Source organism: Salmo trutta, chromosome 29 (assembly GCF_901001165.1).
Source record: "Salmo trutta chromosome 29, fSalTru1.1, whole genome shotgun sequence".
Classification (NCBI taxonomy): Eukaryota; Metazoa; Chordata; class Actinopteri; order Salmoniformes; family Salmonidae; genus Salmo; species Salmo trutta.
Genome location: NC_042985.1, coordinates 9,427,023 through 9,447,864, shown reverse-complemented (window position 1 = coordinate 9,447,864; position 20,842 = coordinate 9,427,023). Strand labels below are relative to the sequence as shown.

The following is a 20,842-nucleotide window of genomic DNA, read 5'->3' as shown; positions in this document are numbered from 1 at the left end:
GTTACTGATCAAAACCTTAGAAAAACCTTGACAAAGTTCAGGCTCAGTGAGCACAGCCTTGCCATTGAGAAGGGTAGACACAGGAAAACCTGTCTCCCTGTAGAGGAAAGGCTGTGCAACCACTGCACAACAGCAGAACCTGAGACGGAGCTGCATTTCCTGACAAAATGTCAAAAATATAAAACAACTAGACAGTGTCATTTCCCCAAATTTGAAACCCTTATTCAAGGTTTCAAATTCAGTGGAGAGAGAGAGAAAGATAGTCAGGACAGAGAGTCAGTGGAGAGAGAGTGTCAGTAGAGAGGGAGAGAGAGTCAGTGGAGAGAGAGAGAGAGTCAATGGAGAGAGAGAGAGTCAGTGGAGAGAGAGAGAGTCAGTGGAGAGAGAGAGAGTCAGTGGAGAGAGAGAGAGTCAGTGGAGAGAGAGAGTCAGTGGAGAGAGAGAGTCAGTGGAGAGAGAGAGTCAGTGGAGAGAGTCAGTGGAGAGAGAGAGCGAGAGAGAGCCAGTGGAGAGAGAGAGAGTCAGTGGAGAGAGAGTCAGTGGAGAGAGACAGAGTCAGTGGAGAGAAACAGAGTCAGTGGAGAGAAAGACAGAGTCAGGAGAGAAAGACAGAGTCAGGAGAGAAAGACAGAGTCAGGAGAGACAGAGTCAGGAGAGACAGAGTCAGGAGAGAGACAGAGAGAGTCAGGAGAGAGAGTGAAAGTCAGGACAGAGAGAATGAACAGTCCTGGTCGTTAGGAATACAAAGCTCTTAATGGTAAATTATCACCTCCCTTGTGTGTGTGTGCTTAATTACCAAGGCAAGGCACTCATTCACCAACAATTCCTTTTTACTGTGTGTCTGTGCACGTGTGTGTGTGTGTGTGTGTGTGTGTGTGTGTGTGTGTGTGTGTGTGTGTGTGTGTGTAAAACCCAGCATACCTTTCACTGACACAAATAAGTTAATGTTGAAGGTGAAGGCATCGTCATGGCATAGATAAGGGAGGGGCTTTGGATCCTGAAACAGGAAGTGGAAATAGAAAGCATGAAGAGCCACTACACTTTTAGAAAAAAGGGATCTTCGGATGTCCCCATAGGAGAGCCCTTTTTGGTTTCAGGTAGAATCTTTTTTGCTTTCAGGTTGAACCCTTTTTGGTTCCATGTAGAAAATGGAGCCCAAAAGGGTTCTCCCTGGAACCAAACAGGTTCATCAAAAGGGTTCTCCTATGGGGACAGCTGAATAACCCTTTTAGATTCTAGATGGAACCTTTTTTTCTAACACGATATGGATACTGGCTCTCATTACTAAAGGCTTACCTGAATGGTGAAAATGTAAGAGTATTAATGAAATGTAAAATACATCCAGACCACCCGTAGTATTAATGAAATGTAAAATACATCCAGACCACCCGTAGTATTAATGAAATGTAAAATACATCCAGACCACTCGTAGTATAATGCAATGTCAAATACATCCAGACCACTCGTAGTATAATGTAATGTCAAATACATCCAGACAACTCGTAGTATAATGAAATGTAAAATACATCCAGACGTAGTATTATGAAATGTAAAATACATCCAGACGTAGTATAATGAAATGTAAAATACATCCAGACGTAGTATAATGAAATGTAAAATACATCCAGACGTAGTATAATGAAATGTAAAATACATCCAGACCACCCGTAGTATAATGTAATGGCAAATACATCCAGACCACTCGTAGTATAATGTAATGTCAAATACATCCAGACCACCTGCAGTATAATGTCATGTAAAATACGTCCAGACCACCCATAATGTAATGTAAAATACATCCAGACCACCCATAATGTAATGTAAAATACATCCAGACCACCCATAATGTAATGTAAAATACATCCAGACCACCCATAATGTAATGTAAAATACATCCAGACCACCCATAATGTAATATAAAATACATCCAGACCACCCATAGTATACTTTAGGGCAGTAGGACCACCAGGTCTATACTATATTACACTACTATGCTGTTTGTGTTCCTCACCTGGACAGTGTTGGGCTCAGCGAAGGGCAGCAGGGCCTCCATAGGAACCACCCAGGGTGAGATGGTTGTCCCAAAGTTCTTCCCCAGAAACGGACCCAGAGGAACGTACTCCCACGCCTGGATATCCCTGGCTGGAACACACACAGGAAGAAGAGGGGTTACCCTTTATTTTACCATTAGATATTGAACTGGTATTTACTGAATATTCCTCAGTGGACACACAGATTACAGGTAGGTTTGAATACTATGTAACCTGCCCAGTGGTGATCCATGCTATGTTGATTGGATGATCGTTGACCAACACAGCTAAAGTACCTGTACTAACACTACCTGTACATAGACATAGCTTCAAAACCTTGGTATTGTGTAGGTGAAGTTAGTTGTGTGATGTTCAACTGAACTACTGGTCTTTTTTACTATTGACAACCCAGGAACTATTCTATGAAATATTGTGTTGAGGGATGTGATAAATGATCATGTACTGCAGTCAGCAGGAAAATCTATTTCAACTATCAGTACCCCTCTACTCTACATATTAACCCAGGTGGAACCTGGCTCAGACTCCCTTACATCTGTCTGAGAAATGACTTCTCGCAACTGACAGATAAGATATGATATCAATCAGTCAGTCATTCAGCCTCACTGTGTCTTTGCTGTAAATGACTGGTCAGCTGTAGCCGCAGGGGTGGAGGATGCACCCCAAATGGCACCCTATTCCCAATATTGTGCACTATATTTGACCAAAGCCCTTAGAGCTTCATACACTGAGTGGACAAAACATTATGAACACCTGCCTTTTCCATGACATAGACTGACCAGGTGAAAGATATGATCCCTTATCGATGTCACTTAAATCAGTGTAGATGAAGGGAAGGATACAGGTTAAAGGAGTTTTAAGCCTTGAGACAATTGAGAAATGAATTGTGTATGTGTGCCATTCAGAGGGTGAATGGGCAAGTCAAAAGATGTAAGTGCATTTGAACGGGGTATGGTAGTAGGTGTCAGGCACACTGGTTTGTGTCAAAAACTTCAACGCTGCTGGGTTTTTCATGCTTAACAGTTTCCTGTGTGTATCAAGAATGGTCCATCACCCAAAGGACATCTAGCCAACTTGACACAACTGTGGGAAGCATTGGAGTCAACATGGGCTCTGGCAAACGAACAATAAGGTGAAGACTATTCCCTACAGTGGTGGCAAAAGTACCCAATTGTCATACTTGAGTAAAAGTAAAGATAACTTAACAGAAAATTACTCAAGTAAAAGTCACCAAGAAATATAATACTTGCGTAAAAGTCTAAAAGTATTTAGTTTAAATATACTTAAGTAAGAAAAGTAAAAATCATTTCAAATTCCTTATATTAAGCAAACCTGTCATGACTTCCGCCGAAGTCGGTCTCTCTCCTTGTTCGGCGGTCGAAGTCACCGGTCTTCTAGCCATCGCCGCTCCACCTTTCATTTTCCATTTGTTTTGTCTTGTTTTCCCACACACCTGGTTCACATTCCCTCATCAGACTAAATGTATATTACCCTCTGTTTCCCCCATGTCTGTGTGTGGAATTGTTCTTTGTGTAGGGTGTTAGGCTACAGGCTGGCTTGCGCTAGGTTTGTTTGTTTTGTTTATCCGGTTCATGTTACCATGGTTGTGCTTTGTGCTGCCTCGCCTGTGCCTTTGGGCCAGGGTATATATTAAAGTTCTCCTGTTATCACCCATCTCTGCTCTGCTGCGCCTGACTACCCGGCAACCAGTCACTCACCCCGTTACAAAACCAGACGGCACACTTGTTTTTTAAATTTACGGGAAGCCAGGGGCACACTCCAACACTCAGACATAATTTATTGAGTCCGCCAGATCAGAGGCAGTAAGGATGACCAGGGATGTTCTCTTGATAAGTGTGTGAATTGGACCATTTTCCTGTCCTGCTAAGCATTGAAAATGTACCGAGTACTTTTGGGTGTCAGGGAAAATGTATGGAGTAAAAAGTACATGATTTTCTTTAAGAATGTAGCTAGTAAAGTAAAAGTACACATTTACATTTTTTTAAATAGTAATGTACAGATACCCCAAAAATCGACTTAAGTACTTTAAAGTATTTTTAAATAAGTACTTCACGCCACTGATTTCCTACCGTGCACTCCTTTTGTGGTGCACCATATAGGGAATAGGGTGCCATTTGGGACACAGAACTAGTCAATGTGCTGAAATGCCACTTGCTCTGCCTTGAAAGTCTCACTAAACCACAGAAACTCAGCAAGTCATGGTGAGATGTCTCGACCTAGTGTTAAGAGGTAACAGGTTTGCAAAAACGAGATATCTTCAATATTTAAATAAACTAAGAGGGGAGGCGGGGCTGAGAGAGAGAGAGTGCTGCTATTGGAACAGGTGAGGAGTTAGAATGTCAGTTGGTCCCTGACTGTGTATCTCTTTAATGGTTGAATTGATACACACACATGTATTATTTCATGCACGTGCTTCCACACACACACACACACACACACACACACACACACACAGAAACAAAAGTATAATTTCTCATAACGAGTTCCATCATGGCAGAAACACCGTTTCTTTTAATTAGATTTCATTAAAGCGGAGTGACTGAAGCCGGAGGGAAGGAAACAACTTGTTTGAATCAACAGGAAACAGTATTGTATATGGGTGTGACTGAGACAGACCTGCCAACCTTGAAGAATTTTTAATGAGTACCACTTCAGCACGTAACCGGCACCCCCGGCCCTGCGACGGCACGTGTGACACCCACACTGCTCAAACCATAGGCAAATGCACCTTGTTTAGCCTAATGATGTTGGCAGAAGACTGCCTCAGTATGAATGGTAGCCCATAGACTGTTATGGTATTTGGAGTCTTCAAATATATCAAACAATGTAGCCAACACAGAAATCTGCTGTTTGATCCTAAATGAAATTGAGGTGGTCACAATGACACTCACATGTTTCTAGGTTAACTTTAGGGGTAATTATTATTCTATATAATAGGTGTCTTTCTGTGGATAGTCTAGGAAAAATATAAACGGGGGGATTCTGAATAATTAAATGACTGGATGCAATATAGTAGTGTAGTTAACTACAGGCTATTTGGAATATGATACAACTGGACTAGGTCTATATGAGCTGGTTCCAGATCTCCATCCCTGACCTCATCCTTCCAGTTAGGTCTGACTACTAGCTGCCATTCATTCAACATGCCTTGTTGTCATTGGTGAACTGACTATTATGTCATTATACTGTTGACATCCAGCTATATCAAGAGGACAGATCAACAACTGATTAATTAACATAGGCCTACTAAACTTGAACAGTCTAACATAACTGATGGTATCAGTGGAACAGCTCTCTCTGCCATGTCTGTTTCCATCCATGCAGCGACGCGCACTGAACTACCGCGCCCGCGCCTACTACCGTTGAGATCAAAACATGTGCGGGCAAGAAAGTGTTCTCGCTTAGTTGACTAACAACATTGTAGCTAACAACCTTGGTCGTAATGACGCCTTAGCAAGGGAGCTAACTACGAAATGATAGTGGTTATGGGCTTGACAAACACATACAATTTTGGAAAATATATTTGGCAAACAGTTCATTCTCCATTTTCCCAGGATGAGAATAGATGATAGACAGTATACAGTGGGAGCTTAACCTAAAGAGAGAGAAGGAAGGAAGGAGAGAGAAAGAGAGACAGAAAGAGGAAAAAACATGGAGAAAGAGAGAGAGAAAGAGAGACAGATCGCGACAGAAAGAGAGAGATGGAGAGGAGACGATCTTGAAATATCAAGGCTACAGTCAAAACCACTCCTCCTGAGATCCTTCTGCCTCATCAATAATCAATAACCTGTCATGTTTTCCTGAGTAACTTACCCTGATCCCAGTGATTAAATATGAACTGTTTACATCAACATGAATAATGCAGAACTAAATTAAGGAACTTAAGTTAGTTATTATGGAAAGTGGATGCTTTTCAATTAGTGTTATTGACGTTAGAATTTTACATTTACTGATGTATAATTTTTGGTTAATGATTCTACTATTGGCTGCTATAGTCGATAGATGCATTCATTTGAAAATGAAGAAATACTGTATGGTGCTTATTAATTTCTGTCTTCCAGTGAGGTGGGCTATGTAGGTGTGTGTGTGTGTGTGTATGCACATATGAGTGTGTAAATAAGTGAGTGAGTGTGTGTGTGTGTGTGTGTGTGTGTGTAGTTGTTAGTGACTATGTGTGTACTCGTGTGTGCATGAGTCTGCGAGTGAGTGTGTGTATAAGTGTGTGTGTGTGTGTGTTAGGCCTTACCACTCCAGTCGTTCATTAGCACCATGCCAAAGATGTGTTGGTGGGCTCTCTCTATGGGAATGGGCTCACCAAGACGATTACCTCCACCTACAAAAAATGCCTGAGAGAGAAAGAGAGAGAGCCAGCGAGAGACAGAAAGAGAGCCAGCGAGAGAGAGACAGAGAAAGGAGATAAAAGGCAGAGAGAGAGCGAGGGAGACAGATCATTGTTTTGTGATGCCATTGATATGAACCTTCTCCTTGGTTGTAATAAAGTGTAGCTATATAAAGTGTATACTGACCATCTCCAGCTCAATGTCCAGCTGCTTGGACTGGCCAAACACAGGAGGCTTAGCTAAGAGAGAACACAATGGAAGAGGAGGACCGTTAGTGAGGGACACAAAAACAAAGTGACACTGGTCTGAGAGGTTTTGTGTGTGTGTGTTTGTGTGTGTGTGTGTCTCTTTGAATTCAGAGTCTGTTTTGATTTTTACATTGGTCGGGTCTCATCTGTCCAGAGGGTCTGCGTATGGGGGTCCCAGACACCACTATGGAAGAAGCCCTGCCATGATACCCCACGGGCAGCCTCAACCTGAGGGACACAATCAGTCAGTCAAACAAACATAATAATAATAATCATTTGGGGGGTTATTATATTTGTCCTGTCACACACAAGTGTTTCTTGCATATCCCAACTCCCCCTAAGACAGCCGCAGGGAGTGTGGTCACCATTGTCAAGCGCCCCTAGATACATTGGGTTTAAGTGCCTTGCTCAAGGGCACAGCGACCAATTTCTTTCACCTTATCAGCTCTGGGATTGGAACCAGCAACCTTTTCGTTACTGGCCCAACACTAACCTTGAGGCTACCAATCAATTATTCAGCCAGCCAGCCAGTCCAATAAACAGGCAATTAGTCAGTCAGTCAGCCAGTCAGTCAGTTAGCCAGCCAGTCAAATAAACAGTCAGTCAATGCGTCAGTCAGCCAGCCAGGCAGTCAAACAGTCAGCCAGTCAAACAAACAGCTAGTCAATCAGTCAGGCAATCGTTCAGTTAATCAACCAATCAATCCGTTTTTTTATAGCATTGTACAAATACAGAAATACAGATCCAGAGAGAAAGAGAGAGTAAGAAATGAAGAAAAATGGAAAGAGAGACAAAATGAAGAGAGGTTCTACACAAAGGTTCCCAACCGTGACAAAGACCGCAGCCATATGAACAGCAGCTGTGGTGTCTGAAGCGAGGAATGGTGCAGTGTTGAACAGCAGACTCATTGACTGACTGGAAGGACGGCGCAGTGTTGGACAGCAGACTCACTGACTGACTGACTGGAAGGATGGTGCAGTGTTGAACAGCAGACTCATTGACTGACTGGAAGGATGGCGCAGTGTTGGACAGCAGACTCACTGACTGACTGACAGGAAGGATGGTGCAGTGTTGAACAGCAGACTCATTGACTGACTGGAAGGATGGCGCAGTGTTGGACAGCAGACTCACTGACTGACTGACTGGAAGGATGGTGCAGTGTTGGACAGCAGACTCACTGACTGACTGACTGGAAGGATGGTGCAGTGTTGAACAGCAGACTCATTGACTGACTGGAAGGATGGTGCAGTGTTGGACAGCAGACTCACTGACTGACTGACTGGAAGGATGGTGCAGTGTTGAACAGCAGACTCACTGACTGACTGACTGGAAGGATGGTGCAGTGTTGAACAGCAGACTCACTGACTGACTGACTGACTGGAAGGATGGTGCAGTGTTGGACAGCAGACTCACTGACTGACTGACTGGAAGGATGGTGCAGTGTTGGACTGCAGACTCACTGACTGACTGACTGGAAGGATGGTGCAGTGTTGAACAGCAGACTCACTGACTGACTGACTGGAAGGATGGTGCAGTGTTGAACAGCAGACTCACTGACTGACTGACTGACTGGAAGGATGGTGCAGTGTTGGACAGCAGACTCACTGACTGACTGACTGGAAGGATGGTGCAGTGTTGGACAGCAGACTCACTGACTGACTGACTGGAAGGATGGTGCAGTGTTGGACAGCAGACTCACTGACTGACTGGAAGGATGGTGCAGTGTTGGACAGCAGACTCACTGACTGACTGGAAGGATGGTGCAGTGTTGAACAGCAGACTCACTGACTGACTGACTGGAAGGATGGTGCAGTGTTGGACTGCAGACTCGCTGACTGACTGGAAGGATGGTGCAGTGTTGGACAGCAGACTCACTGACTGACTGACTGGAAGGATGGTGCAGTGTTGGACAGCAGACTCACTGACTGACTGGAAGGATGGTGCAGTGTTGGACAGCAGACTCACTGACTGACTGGAAGGATGGTGCAGTGTTGGACTGCAGACTGACTGACTGACTGGAAGGATGGCGCAGTGTTGGACAGCAGACTCACTGACTGACTGACTGGAAGGATGGTGCAGTGTTGGACAGCAGACTCACTGACTGACTGGAAGGATGGTGCAGTGTTGGACAGCAGACTCACTGACTGACTGGAAGGATGGTGCAGTGTTGGACTGCAGACTGACTGACTGACTGGAAGGATGGCGCAGTGTTGGACAGCAGACTCACTGACTGACTGACTGACTGGAAGGATGGTGCAGTGTTGGACAGCAGACTCACTGACTGACTGGAAGGATGGTGCAGTGTTGGACAGCAGACTCACTGACTGACTGGAAGGATGGTGCAGTGTTGGACAGCAGACTCACTGACTGACTGGAAGGATGGTGCAGTGTTGGACAGCAGACTCACTGACTGACTGGAAGGATGGTGCAGTGTTGGACAGCAGACTCACTGACTGACTGGAAGGATGGTGCAGTGTTGGACAGCAGACTCACTGACTGACTGACTGGAAGGATGGTGCAGTGTTGAACAGCAGACTCACTGACTGACTGACTGGAAGGATGGTGCAGTGTTGGACAGCAGACTCACTGACTGACTGGAAGGATGGTGCAGTGTTGGACAGCAGACTCACTGACTGACTGGAAGGATGGTGCAGTGTTGGACAGCAGACTCACTGACTGACTGGAAGGATGGTGCAGTGTTGGACAGCAGACTCACTGACTGACTGACTGGAAGCATGGTGCAGTGTTGGACAGCAGACTCACTGACTGACTGACTGGAAGGATGGTGCAGTGTTGAACAGCAGACTCACTGACTGACTGACTGGAAGGATGGTGCAGTGTTGAACAGCAGACTCACTGACTGACTGACTGACTGGAAGGATGGTGCAGTGTTGGACAGCAGACTCACTGACTGACTGACTGGAAGGATGGTGCAGTGTTGGACAGCAGACTCACTGACTCACTGACTGGAAGGATGGTGCAGTGTTGGACAGCAGACTCACTGACTGACTGACTGGAAGGATGGTGCAGTGTTGGACAGCAGACTCACTGACTGACTGGAAGGATGGTGCAGTGTTGGACAGCAGACTCACTGACTGACTGGAAGGATGGTGCAGTGTTGGACAGCAGACTCACTGACTGACTGACTGGAAGGATGGTGCAGTGTTGGACAGCAGACTCACTGACTGACTGACTGGAAGGATGGTGCAGTGTTGAACAGCAGACTCACTGACTGACTGACTGACTGACTGGAAGGATGGTGCAGTGTTGGACAGCAGACTCACTGACTGATGACTGGAAGGATGGTGCAGTGTTGGACAGCAGACTCACTGACTGACTGACTGGAAGGATGGTGCAGTGTTGGACTGCAGACTCACTGACTGACTGACTGGAAGGATGGTGAGTGTTGGACAGCAGACTCACTGACTGACTGGAAGGATGGTGAGTGTTGGACTACAGACTCACTGACTCACTGACTGACTGGAAGGATGGTGCAGTGTTGAACAGCAGACTCACTGACTGACTGACTGGAAGGATGGTGCAGTGTTGGACTGCAGACTCACTGACTGACTGGAAGGATGGTGCAGTGTTGGACAGCAGACTCACTGACTGACTGGAAGGATGGTGCAGTGTTGGACAGCAGACTCACTGACTGACTGGAAGGATGGTGCAGTGTTGGACAGCAGACTCACTGACTGACTGGAAGGATGGTGCAGTGTTGGACAGCAGACTCACTGACTGACTGGAAGGATGGTGCAGTGTTGGACAGCAGACTCACTGACTGACTGGAAGGATGGTGCAGTGTTGGACAGCAGACTCACTGACTGACTGGAAGGATGGTGCAGTGTTGAACAGCAGACTCACTGACTGACTGACTGGAAGGATGGTGCAGTGTTGGACAGCAGACTCACTGACTGACTGGAAGGATGGTGCAGTGTTGGACAGCAGACTCACTGACTGACTGACTGGAAGGATGGTGCAGTGTTGGACAGCAGACTCACTGACTGACTGACTGGAAGGATGGTGCAGTGTTGGACTGCAGACTCACTGACTGACTGACTGGAAGGATGGCGCAGTGTTGGATTGCAGACTCACTGACTGACTGGAAGGATGGTGCAGTGTTGGACAGCAGACTCACTGACTGACTGACTGGAAGGATGGTGCAGTGTTGGACAGCAGACTCACTGACTGACTGACTGGAAGGATGGTGCAGTGTTGAACAGCAGACTCACTGACTGACTGACTGACTGGAAGGATGGTGCAGTGTTGGACAGCAGACTCACTGACTGACTGACTGGAAGGATGGTGCAGTGTTGGACAGCAGACTCACTGACTGACTGACTGGAAGGATGGTGCAGTGTTGGACAGCAGACTCACTGACTGACTGACTGGAAGGATGGTGCAGTGTTGGACAGCAGACTCACTGACTGACTGGAAGGATGGTGCAGTGTTGGACAGCAGACTCACTGACTGACTGGAAGGATGGTGCAGTGTTGGACAGCAGACTCACTGACTGACTGACTGGAAGGATGGTGCAGTGTTGAACAGCAGACTCACTGACTGACTGACTGACTGACTGGAAGGATGGTGCAGTGTTGGACAGCAGACTCACTGACTGACTGACTGGAAGGATGGTGCAGTGTTGGACTGCAGACTCACTGACTGACTGACTGGAAGGATGGTGAGTGTTGGACAGCAGACTCACTGACTGACTGGAAGGATGGTGAGTGTTGGACTACAGACTCACTGACTCACTGACTGACTGGAAGGATGGTGCAGTGTTGAACAGCAGACTCACTGACTGACTGACTGGAAGGATGGTGCAGTGTTGGACTGCAGACTCACTGACTGACTGGAAGGATGGTGCAGTGTTGGACAGCAGACTCACTGACTGACTGGAAGGATGGTGCAGTGTTGGACAGCAGACTCACTGACTGACTGGAAGGATGGTGCAGTGTTGGACAGCAGACTCACTGACTGACTGGAAGGATGGTGCAGTGTTGGACAGCAGACTCACTGACTGACTGGAAGGATGGTGCAGTGTTGGACAGCAGACTCACTGACTGACTGGAAGGATGGTGCAGTGTTGGACAGCAGACTCACTGACTGACTGGAAGGATGGTGCAGTGTTGGACAGCAGACTCACTGACTGACTGGAAGGATGGTGCAGTGTTGAACAGCAGACTCACTGACTGACTGACTGGAAGGATGGTGCAGTGTTGGACAGCAGACTCACTGACTGACTGGAAGGATGGTGCAGTGTTGGACAGCAGACTCACTGACTGACTGACTGGAAGGATGGTGCAGTGTTGGACAGCAGACTCACTGACTGACTGACTGGAAGGATGGTGCAGTGTTGGACTGCAGACTCACTGACTGACTGACTGGAAGGATGGCGCAGTGTTGGATTGCAGACTCACTGACTGACTGGAAGGATGGTGCAGTGTTGGACAGCAGACTCACTGACTGACTGACTGGAAGGATGGTGCAGTGTTGGACAGCAGACTCACTGACTGACTGACTGGAAGGATGGTGCAGTGTTGAACAGCAGACTCACTGACTGACTGACTGACTGGAAGGATGGTGCAGTGTTGGACAGCAGACTCACTGACTGACTGACTGGAAGGATGGTGCAGTGTTGGACAGCAGACTCACTGACTGACTGACTGGAAGGATGGTGCAGTGTTGGACTGCAGACTCACTGACTGACTGACTGGAAGGATGGTGAGTGTTGGACAGCAGACTCACTGACTGACTGGAAGGATGGTGAGTGTTGGACTACAGACTCACTGACTCACTGACTGACTGGAAGGATGGTGCAGTGTTGAACAGCAGACTCACTGACTGACTGACTGGAAGGATGGTGCAGTGTTGGACTGCAGACTCACTGACTGACTGGAAGGATGGTGCAGTGTTGGACAGCAGACTCACTGACTGACTGGAAGGATGGTGCAGTGTTGGACAGCAGACTCACTGACTGACTGACTGGAAGGATGGTGCAGTGTTGGACAGCAGACTCACTGACTGACTGGAAGGATGGTGCAGTGTTGGACAGCAGACTCACTGACTGACTGGAAGGATGGTGCAGTGTTGAACAGCAGACTCACTGACTGACTGACTGGAAGGATGGTGCAGTGTTGGACTGCAGACTCGCTGACTGACTGGAAGGATGGTGCAGTGTTGGACAGCAGACTCACTGACTGACTGACTGGAAGGATAGTGAGTTATTCTGTCTACATCTAATAATATGGTTAATTAGTGAGTTATTCTGTCTCCATCTAATAATATGGTTAATTAGTGAGTTATTCTGTCTACATCTAATAATATGGTTAATTAGTGAGTTATTCTGTCTCCATCTAATAATATGGTTAATTAGTGAGTTATTCTGTCTCCATCTAATAATATGGTTAATTAGTGAGTTATTCTGTCTCCATCTAATAATATGGTTAATTAGTGAGTTATTCTGTCTACATCTAATAATATGGTTAATTAGTGAGTTACTCTGTCTACATCTAATAATATGGTTAATTAGTGAGTTATTCTGTCTCCATCTAATAATATGGTTAATTAGTGAGTTATTCTGTCTCCATCTAATAATATGGTTAATTAGTGAGTTATTCTGTCTACATCTAATAATATGGTTAATTAGTGAGTTATTCTGTCTCCATCTAATAATATGGTTAATTAGTGAGTTATTCTGTCTCCATCTAATAATATGGTTAATTAGTGAGTTATTCTGTCTCCATCTAATAATATGGTTAATTAGTGAGTTACTCTGTCTACATCTAATAATATGGTTAATTAGTGAGTTATTCTGTCTACATCTAATAATATGGTTAATTAGTGAGTTACTCTGTCTCCATCTAATAATATGGTTAATTAGTGAGTTATTCTGTCTCCATCTAATAATATGGTTAATTAGTGAGTTACTCTGTCTCCATCTAATAATATGGTTAATTAGTGAGTTACTCTGTCTCCATCTAATAATATGGTTAATTAGTGAGTTATTCTGTCTCCATCTAATAATATGGTTAATTAGTGAGTTATTCTGTCTACATCTAATAATATGGTTAATTAGTGAGTTATTCTGTCTCCATCTAATAATATGGTTAATTAGTGAGTTACTCTCTCTACGTCTAATAATATGGTTAATTAGTGAGTTATTCTCTCTACGTCTAATAATATGGTTAATTAGTGAGTTATTCTGTCTCCGTCTAATAATATGGTTAATTAGTGAGTTACTCTGTCTCCATCTAATAATATGGTTAATTAGTGAGTTATTCTGTCTCCATCTAATAATATGGTTAATTAGTGAGTTACTCTGTCTCCATCTAATAATATGGTTAATTAGTGAGTTACTCTGTCTCCATCTAATAATATGGTTAATTAGTGAGTTATTCTGTCTCCATCTAATAATATGGTTAATTAGTGAGTTATTCTGTCTACATCTAATAATATGGTTAATTAGTGAGTTATTCTGTCTCCATCTAATAATATGGTTAATTAGTGAGTTACTCTCTCTACGTCTAATAATATGGTTAATTAGTGAGTTATTCTCTCTACGTCTAATAATATGGTTAATTAGTGAGTTATTCTGTCTCCGTCTAATAATATGGTTAATTAGTGAGTTATTCTGTCTCCATCTAATAATATGGTTAATTAGTGAGTTATTCTGTCTCCATCTAATAATATGGTTAATTAGTGAGTTATTCTGTCTCCATCTAATAATATGGTTAATTAGTGAGTTACTCTCTCTACGTCTAATAATATGGTTAATTAGTGAGTTATTCTCTCTACGTCTAATAATATGGTTAATTAGTGAGTTATTCTGTCTCCATCTAATAATATGGTTAATTAGTGAGTTATTCTGTCTACATCTAATAATTTGGTTAATTAGTGAGTTATTCTGTCTACATCTAACAATATGGTTAATTAGTGAGTTATTCTGTCTACATCTAATAATATGGTTAATTAGTGAGTTACTCTGTCTACATCTAATAATATGGTTAATTAGTGAGTTATTCTGTCTCCATCTAATAATATGGTTAATTAGTGAGTTATTCTGTCTCCATCTAATAATATGGTTAATTAGTGAGTTATTCTGTCTACATCTAATAATATGGTTAATTAGTGAGTTATTCTGTCTCCATCTAATAATATGGTTAATTAGTGAGTTACTCTGTCTACATCTAATAATATGGTTAATTAGTGAGTTATTCTGTCTCCATCTAATAATATGGTTAATTAGTGAGCTATTCTGTCTACATCTAATAATATGGTTAATTAGTGAGTTATTCTGTCTACATCTAATAATATGGTTAATTAGTGAGTTATTCTGTCTCCATCTAATAATATGGTTAATTAGTGACTTATTCTGTCTCCATCTAATAATATGGTTAATTAGTGAGTTATTCTGTCTCCATCTAATAATATGGTTAATTAGTGAGTTATTCTGTCTACATCTAATAATATGGTTAATTAGTGAGTTACTCTGTCTACATCTAATAATATGGTTAATTAGTGAGTTCTTCTGTCTCCATCTAATAATATGGTTAATTAGTGAGTTATTCTGTCTCCATCTAATAATATGGTTAATTAGTGAGTTATTCTGTCTACATCTAATAATATGGTTAATTAGTGAGTTTTTCTGTCTACATCTAATAATATGGTTAATTAGTGAGTTATTCTGTCTCCATCTAATAATATGGTTAATTAGTGAGTTATTCTGTCTCCATCTAATAATATGGTTAATTAGTGAGTTATTCTGTCTACATCTAATAATATGGTTAATTAGTGAGTTACTCTGTCTACATCTAATAATATGGTTAATTAGTGAGTTATTCTGTCTACATCTAATAATATGGTTAATTAGTGAGTTATTCTGTCTCCATCTAATAATATGGTTAATTAGTGAGTTATTCTGTCTCCATCTAATAATATGGTTAATTAGTGAGTTATTCTGTCTCCATCTAATAATATGGTTAATTAGTGAGTTACTCTGTCTACATCTAATAATATGGTTAATTAGTGAGTTATTCTGTCTACATCTAATAATATGGTTAATTAGTGAGTTACTCTGTCTCCATCTAATAATATGGTTAATTAGTGAGTTATTCTGTCTTCATCTAATAATATGGTTAATTAGTGAGTTACTCTGTCTCCATCTAATAATATGGTTAATTAGTGAGTTACTCTGTCTCCATCTAATAATATGGTTAATTAGTGAGTTATTCTGTCTCCATCTAATAATATGGTTAATTAGTGAGTTATTCTGTCTACATCTAATAATATGGTTAATTAGTGAGTTATTCTGTCTCCATCTAATAATATGGTTAATTAGTGAGTTACTCTCTCTACGTCTAATAATATGGTTAATTAGTGAGTTATTCTCTCTACGTCTAATAATATGGTTAATTAGTGAGTTATTCTGTCTCCATCTAATAATATGGTTAATTAGTGAGTTATTCTGTCTCCATCTAATAATATGGTTAATTAGTGAGTTATTCTGTCTCCATCTAATAATATGGTTAATTAGTGAGTTATTCTGTCTACATCTAATAATATGGTTAATTAGTGAGTTACTCTGTCTACATCTAATAATATGGTTAATTAGTGAGTTATTCTCTCTACGTCTAATAATATGGTTAATTAGTGAGTTATTCTGTCTCCATCTAATAATATGGTTAATTAGTGAGTTATTCTGTCTCCATCTAATAATATGGTTAATTAGTGAGTTATTCTGTCTACATCTAATAATATGGTTAATTAGTGAGTTACTCTGTCTACATCTAATAATATGGTTAGTTAGTAAGTGGGGAATGAAAAACAGAGATATACACTGAGTGAACAAAACATTAAGAACACCTTTCTAATATTGAGTTGCAACCCCCTTCCTCAATTCGTCGGAACATGGACTACAAGGTGTCGAAAGCGTTCCACAGGGATGCTGTCCAATGTTGACTCTAATGCTTCCCACAGTTGTGTCAAGTTGGCTGGATGTCCTTTGTGTGGTGGACCATTCTTGACACACACACAGGAAACTGTTGAGTGTGAAAAACCCAGCAGCATTGCAGTTCACGACAAAAACCGGTACGCCTGGCACCTACTACCATACCCCGTTCAAATGCACTTAAATCTTTTGTCTTGCCCATTCACCCTCTGAACGGCACACATACACTACCCATGTTGCAATTGTCTCAATGATTAAATTATTATTTAACCTCCCCTTCATCTACACTGATTGAAGTGGATTTAACAAGTGACATCAATAAGGGATCATATCTTTCACCTGGATCGTCTATGTCATGGAGAACAGATGTTCTTAATGTTTTTTCCACTCAGTGTAGTTGTGGAACAGACAACCGTCTGCTTCCCAAATGGAACCTTATTCCCTTTGTAGTTTACTACTTTTGACAAGAGCTATTTGGGCCGAGTAGCGCAGCAGTTTAAGGCACTGCATCTCAGTGGTAGAGGCATCACAACAGACTCTGGTTCGATTCCAGGCTATATCACCACCGGCCATGATTGGGAGTCCCATAGGGCGGCGCACAATTGTCACAGCGTCGTTAGGGTTTGGCTGGGGTAGTACGTCATTCTAAATAAGAATTTGTTCTTAACAAGTTAAATAAAGGTTAAAAAATAAAAAAGTTGTGCACTATAAAGGGAATAGGATGCCATTTGGGTCACAGATGCAGTGTTGGTTGTCATATCATACCAGTTGGGCATCAGGGCATTCTCCTTCCCTCGGAACATAATGCCAACATTGGTGGCATGGTCCCTGGATGAGTAGAAGTCAGTGTAGTCACCTGTGTGTGGTTATATATAGATGCATGTTTGTGTGTGTGATGGAGAGAGAGAAAGAGGGCAATTAAGTGACAATGTTAAATATATACAGTGAACCAATGATCAGCCTTCAGAACCTTTTTCATATCAACAATTAGATAGCAAACAAATCTCTCAATCACTAGTACATTTCTATTGGTTAACAGCGCCCCCTCTTGTTCAATCATCATACAAACACCTCAATTGCATTGTCTTGACTCCTCGCGTCCTATCTCCTTGCTTCCTTCTCAAACACATTGGATGACCTTCTCATCTGATACAGGGTCAGATTTTGTTTAATACCACTGAGAGTTAAAGTTAGCAATGGCAGAGCCATAAATCTGATCCTAGATCTGTGCTTAGGGACAACTGTAGGATACATCAAGCTCAGTGAAGAGACAGGGGGAGTGAAATATGAGGTGCATGTCAATAGTCTAAAGTGGCTTCCTCTCCTTGCCTCTTGTCCTACTGTTTAACAACTCACCTATCTCAGCAGGCAGATGCATCATGGCTGAACTCTGATGGAAAAACGCTCTGAGACATATAAAAACACACACATTATAGAGGGAATACAAGAAAATATGATTTTGATTGCGGCCAAAAACCATATCCTAAAGAATTAAAATAATAATTCAATATATTTGACATGATCCTACTTTGCCGAACTGTTGAAGTGTTATAGAAGTACTATAGAAGTGTTATTGAATATAGAAGTGTTATTGAATATAGAAGTGTTATAGAATATAGAAGTGTTATAGAATATAGAAGTGTTATAGAATATAGAAGTGCTATAAATTATAGAAGTGTTTTTGAATATAAAGTGCTATAAAGTATAGAAGTGCTATAAAGTATAGAAGTGTTATAGAATATAGAAGTGCTATTGAATATAGAAGTGCTATAAATTATAGAAGTGTTATTGAATATAGAAGTGCTATAAATTATAGAAGTGTTAAAGAATATAGAAGTGCTATAAATTATAGAAGTGTTATTGAATATAAAGTGCTATAAAGTATAGAAGTGCTATAAAGTATAGAAGTGTTATAGAATATAGAAGTGCTATAGAATATAGAAGTGTTATAGAATATAGAAGTGTTATTGAATATAGAAGTGTTATAGAATATAGAAGTGTTATAGAATATAGAAGTGCTATAAATTATAGAAGTGTTTTTGAATATAAAGTGCTATAAAGTATAGAAGTGCTATAAAGTATAGAAGTGTTATAGAATATAGAAGTGCTATTGAATATAGAAGTGCTATAAATTATAGAAGTGTTATTGAATATAGAAGTGCTATAAATTATAGAAGTGTTAAAGAATATAGAAGTGCTATAAATTATAGAAGTGTTATTGAATATAAAGTGCTATAAAGTATAGAAGTGCTATAAAGTATAGAAGTGTTATAGAATATAGAAGTGCTATAGAATATAGAAGTGTTATAGAATATAGAAGTGCTATAGAATATAGCTTCTTACATACGGCAAAATCCAATAAATAATTGTAAAAAAGTGCTACAGAACTGCTGGAGGCTGACCTGCTCCTGAGGCTGACGTCGTCTCTGAGCGTGGTCTCGTTGGCAGACAGCAGCTGCTGTAGACTCCTCCTGGTCTCCCTCCATGCCTCGTACCCCAGACCCATGAACGCATTCAGGGTCGGCTAGTCGAGAGGTTGGAACATATGATGGAGGAAACGCATAAAAATCTAAAGTATAATTTTTTTCTATACTGTATATAGCCCTCATAACAAGTAACCCAGCCTGGACCCCCAAGGAGCAAGTAACAGCACAGTGGCAAGGAAAAACAACCTAAAAGGAAGAAAGTTCAAGAGAAAACAGGCATGTTGAATGCAAGTCCAATTTGTTTTGACGTTGGTGTGGGGGCAGGAGTGAAAATATCCTTGGGGGAACCTGTGCATTTAAGATTGAATTCAAGGAGTGAAATCATGACAGAAATTCTTCTTCTTCTTCTTTCATTTCCTGTTGAAGCCTAGTGTGATTTCAACAGCATGATGAGGCGTTCTCCCCTTGTCTCATTTCCCTATCAGCACTAATGTGACAGAACTGGACAGGCGAAAGCCAATTCCTAGTAGGAATCCACCATTGTGCTTTAACCGATCCTGTTATGTCAGAGCAGCACCCAGTTGAAGGGGGGAGACAGTTGGGAGGCAGCAGCACACAAGGCCTCCAGACAATAGTGGTATTAGGGACCTATTCACAGGCAGAGGGCGAGAGGTGACACTCCAAACCAATTCACACTACTCACTTGTAGACTTAATGTACTGTATAGTCCACAATATATGAAGCATACATCCTAGTTGAAGACTCGATTATGACACCTACCCTCCTAGCATACTGCACTATTGGCTACATAAGGTAGACCCATGTAGCAATAAGTAAACTAGTGGAGATACATAGTAAACGTGCCATGATGCATTACCAGCTGAATGCATAATGTTGCCATCATTGCCGATAACAAATATCAATACGAGACATTGAGGGGCATTATACATTTTGATGGCCTTACCTGGTCAAACACATCCTGGTGATTGGAGAGCACAGGACCTCTGAAGAGAGATTTTATAACGCTCAAATCCAAAATCTGATCTCCAATAGCAACCCCAATCCGGTGCCTGGGCTGAGTGACGAGACATTTGTGAAAACAGTAAACAGGAATGAAATACCGAAATGGAACGATATTGGAGAAGCTACTTTGTAAACTACAATGTTTCATCCAAGAGAACTTCACGTTTCCACAGTGGTTTGTAACATTTTATCCCAAGAAAATCAATGTACATGTCATAGTTTTATGGCACAGGAGGTGTAGGAAAACCGATTCAACTAAAAGTACAACACATTTATCGTCATACTCACATTATCCGGTGTCGAGAACACGCCATATGGTAAATTGTGATAGGAGAAGTCGGACTTTGTCAATTTTTACAAAAGACATTTTGAAATTGCAGTTGTACTCCGGTATACTCTCCAAGCTAAGCAACAGCGTGAGTAACTTCTTCCAGATGCTGACCGCAGCCATAGGACAGCCCGCCTCTCACACAATGAACCAACGACCAATAGAAAACGCTCTCTTATATCCACCCTTTTTCAAGAACTGTAAATACCCCAAAACGGTTTGAAAATGACTCAGCAAAAATGATGCGGTCTACAACTCATCAACCTTTATTGGTTGGGGTGTAATAAATATTACCCTATTAACAAAAGTTTAAAGTTGCTAGTGAAGATATTTTGTGATATCAATGAAGTAGACTGTTAAGCTGCGTTTACACAGGCAGTACAATTCTGATCTTTTTCCCAACAATTGGTATTTTGATCAATCACATAAAATCTTTTCAGTCATATTTTTCAGAGCTGA

General features: G+C 41.8%; 1 protein-coding gene across 1 annotated transcript in view; it reads right to left on the bottom strand.

Annotated features, from left to right (window-relative positions):
• LOC115166870 (fumarylacetoacetase-like) overlaps positions 1-20,532 on the bottom strand; it is a 30,172-nt gene extending 9,640 nt beyond the window's left edge. Inside the window, 11 exon segments of the mRNA XM_029720766.1 lie at positions 922-997; positions 2,012-2,142; positions 6,316-6,415; positions 6,596-6,648; positions 6,788-6,885; positions 17,372-17,462; positions 17,963-18,012; positions 19,009-19,130; positions 19,997-20,107; positions 20,344-20,398; positions 20,400-20,532. Coding sequence (XP_029576626.1) covers positions 922-997; positions 2,012-2,142; positions 6,316-6,415; positions 6,596-6,648; positions 6,788-6,885; positions 17,372-17,462; positions 17,963-18,012; positions 19,009-19,130; positions 19,997-20,107; positions 20,344-20,398; positions 20,400-20,506 — 994 coding nt within the window. The 5' untranslated portion in view covers positions 20,507-20,532.
• Between the last annotated feature and the right edge of the window lie 310 nt (positions 20,533-20,842).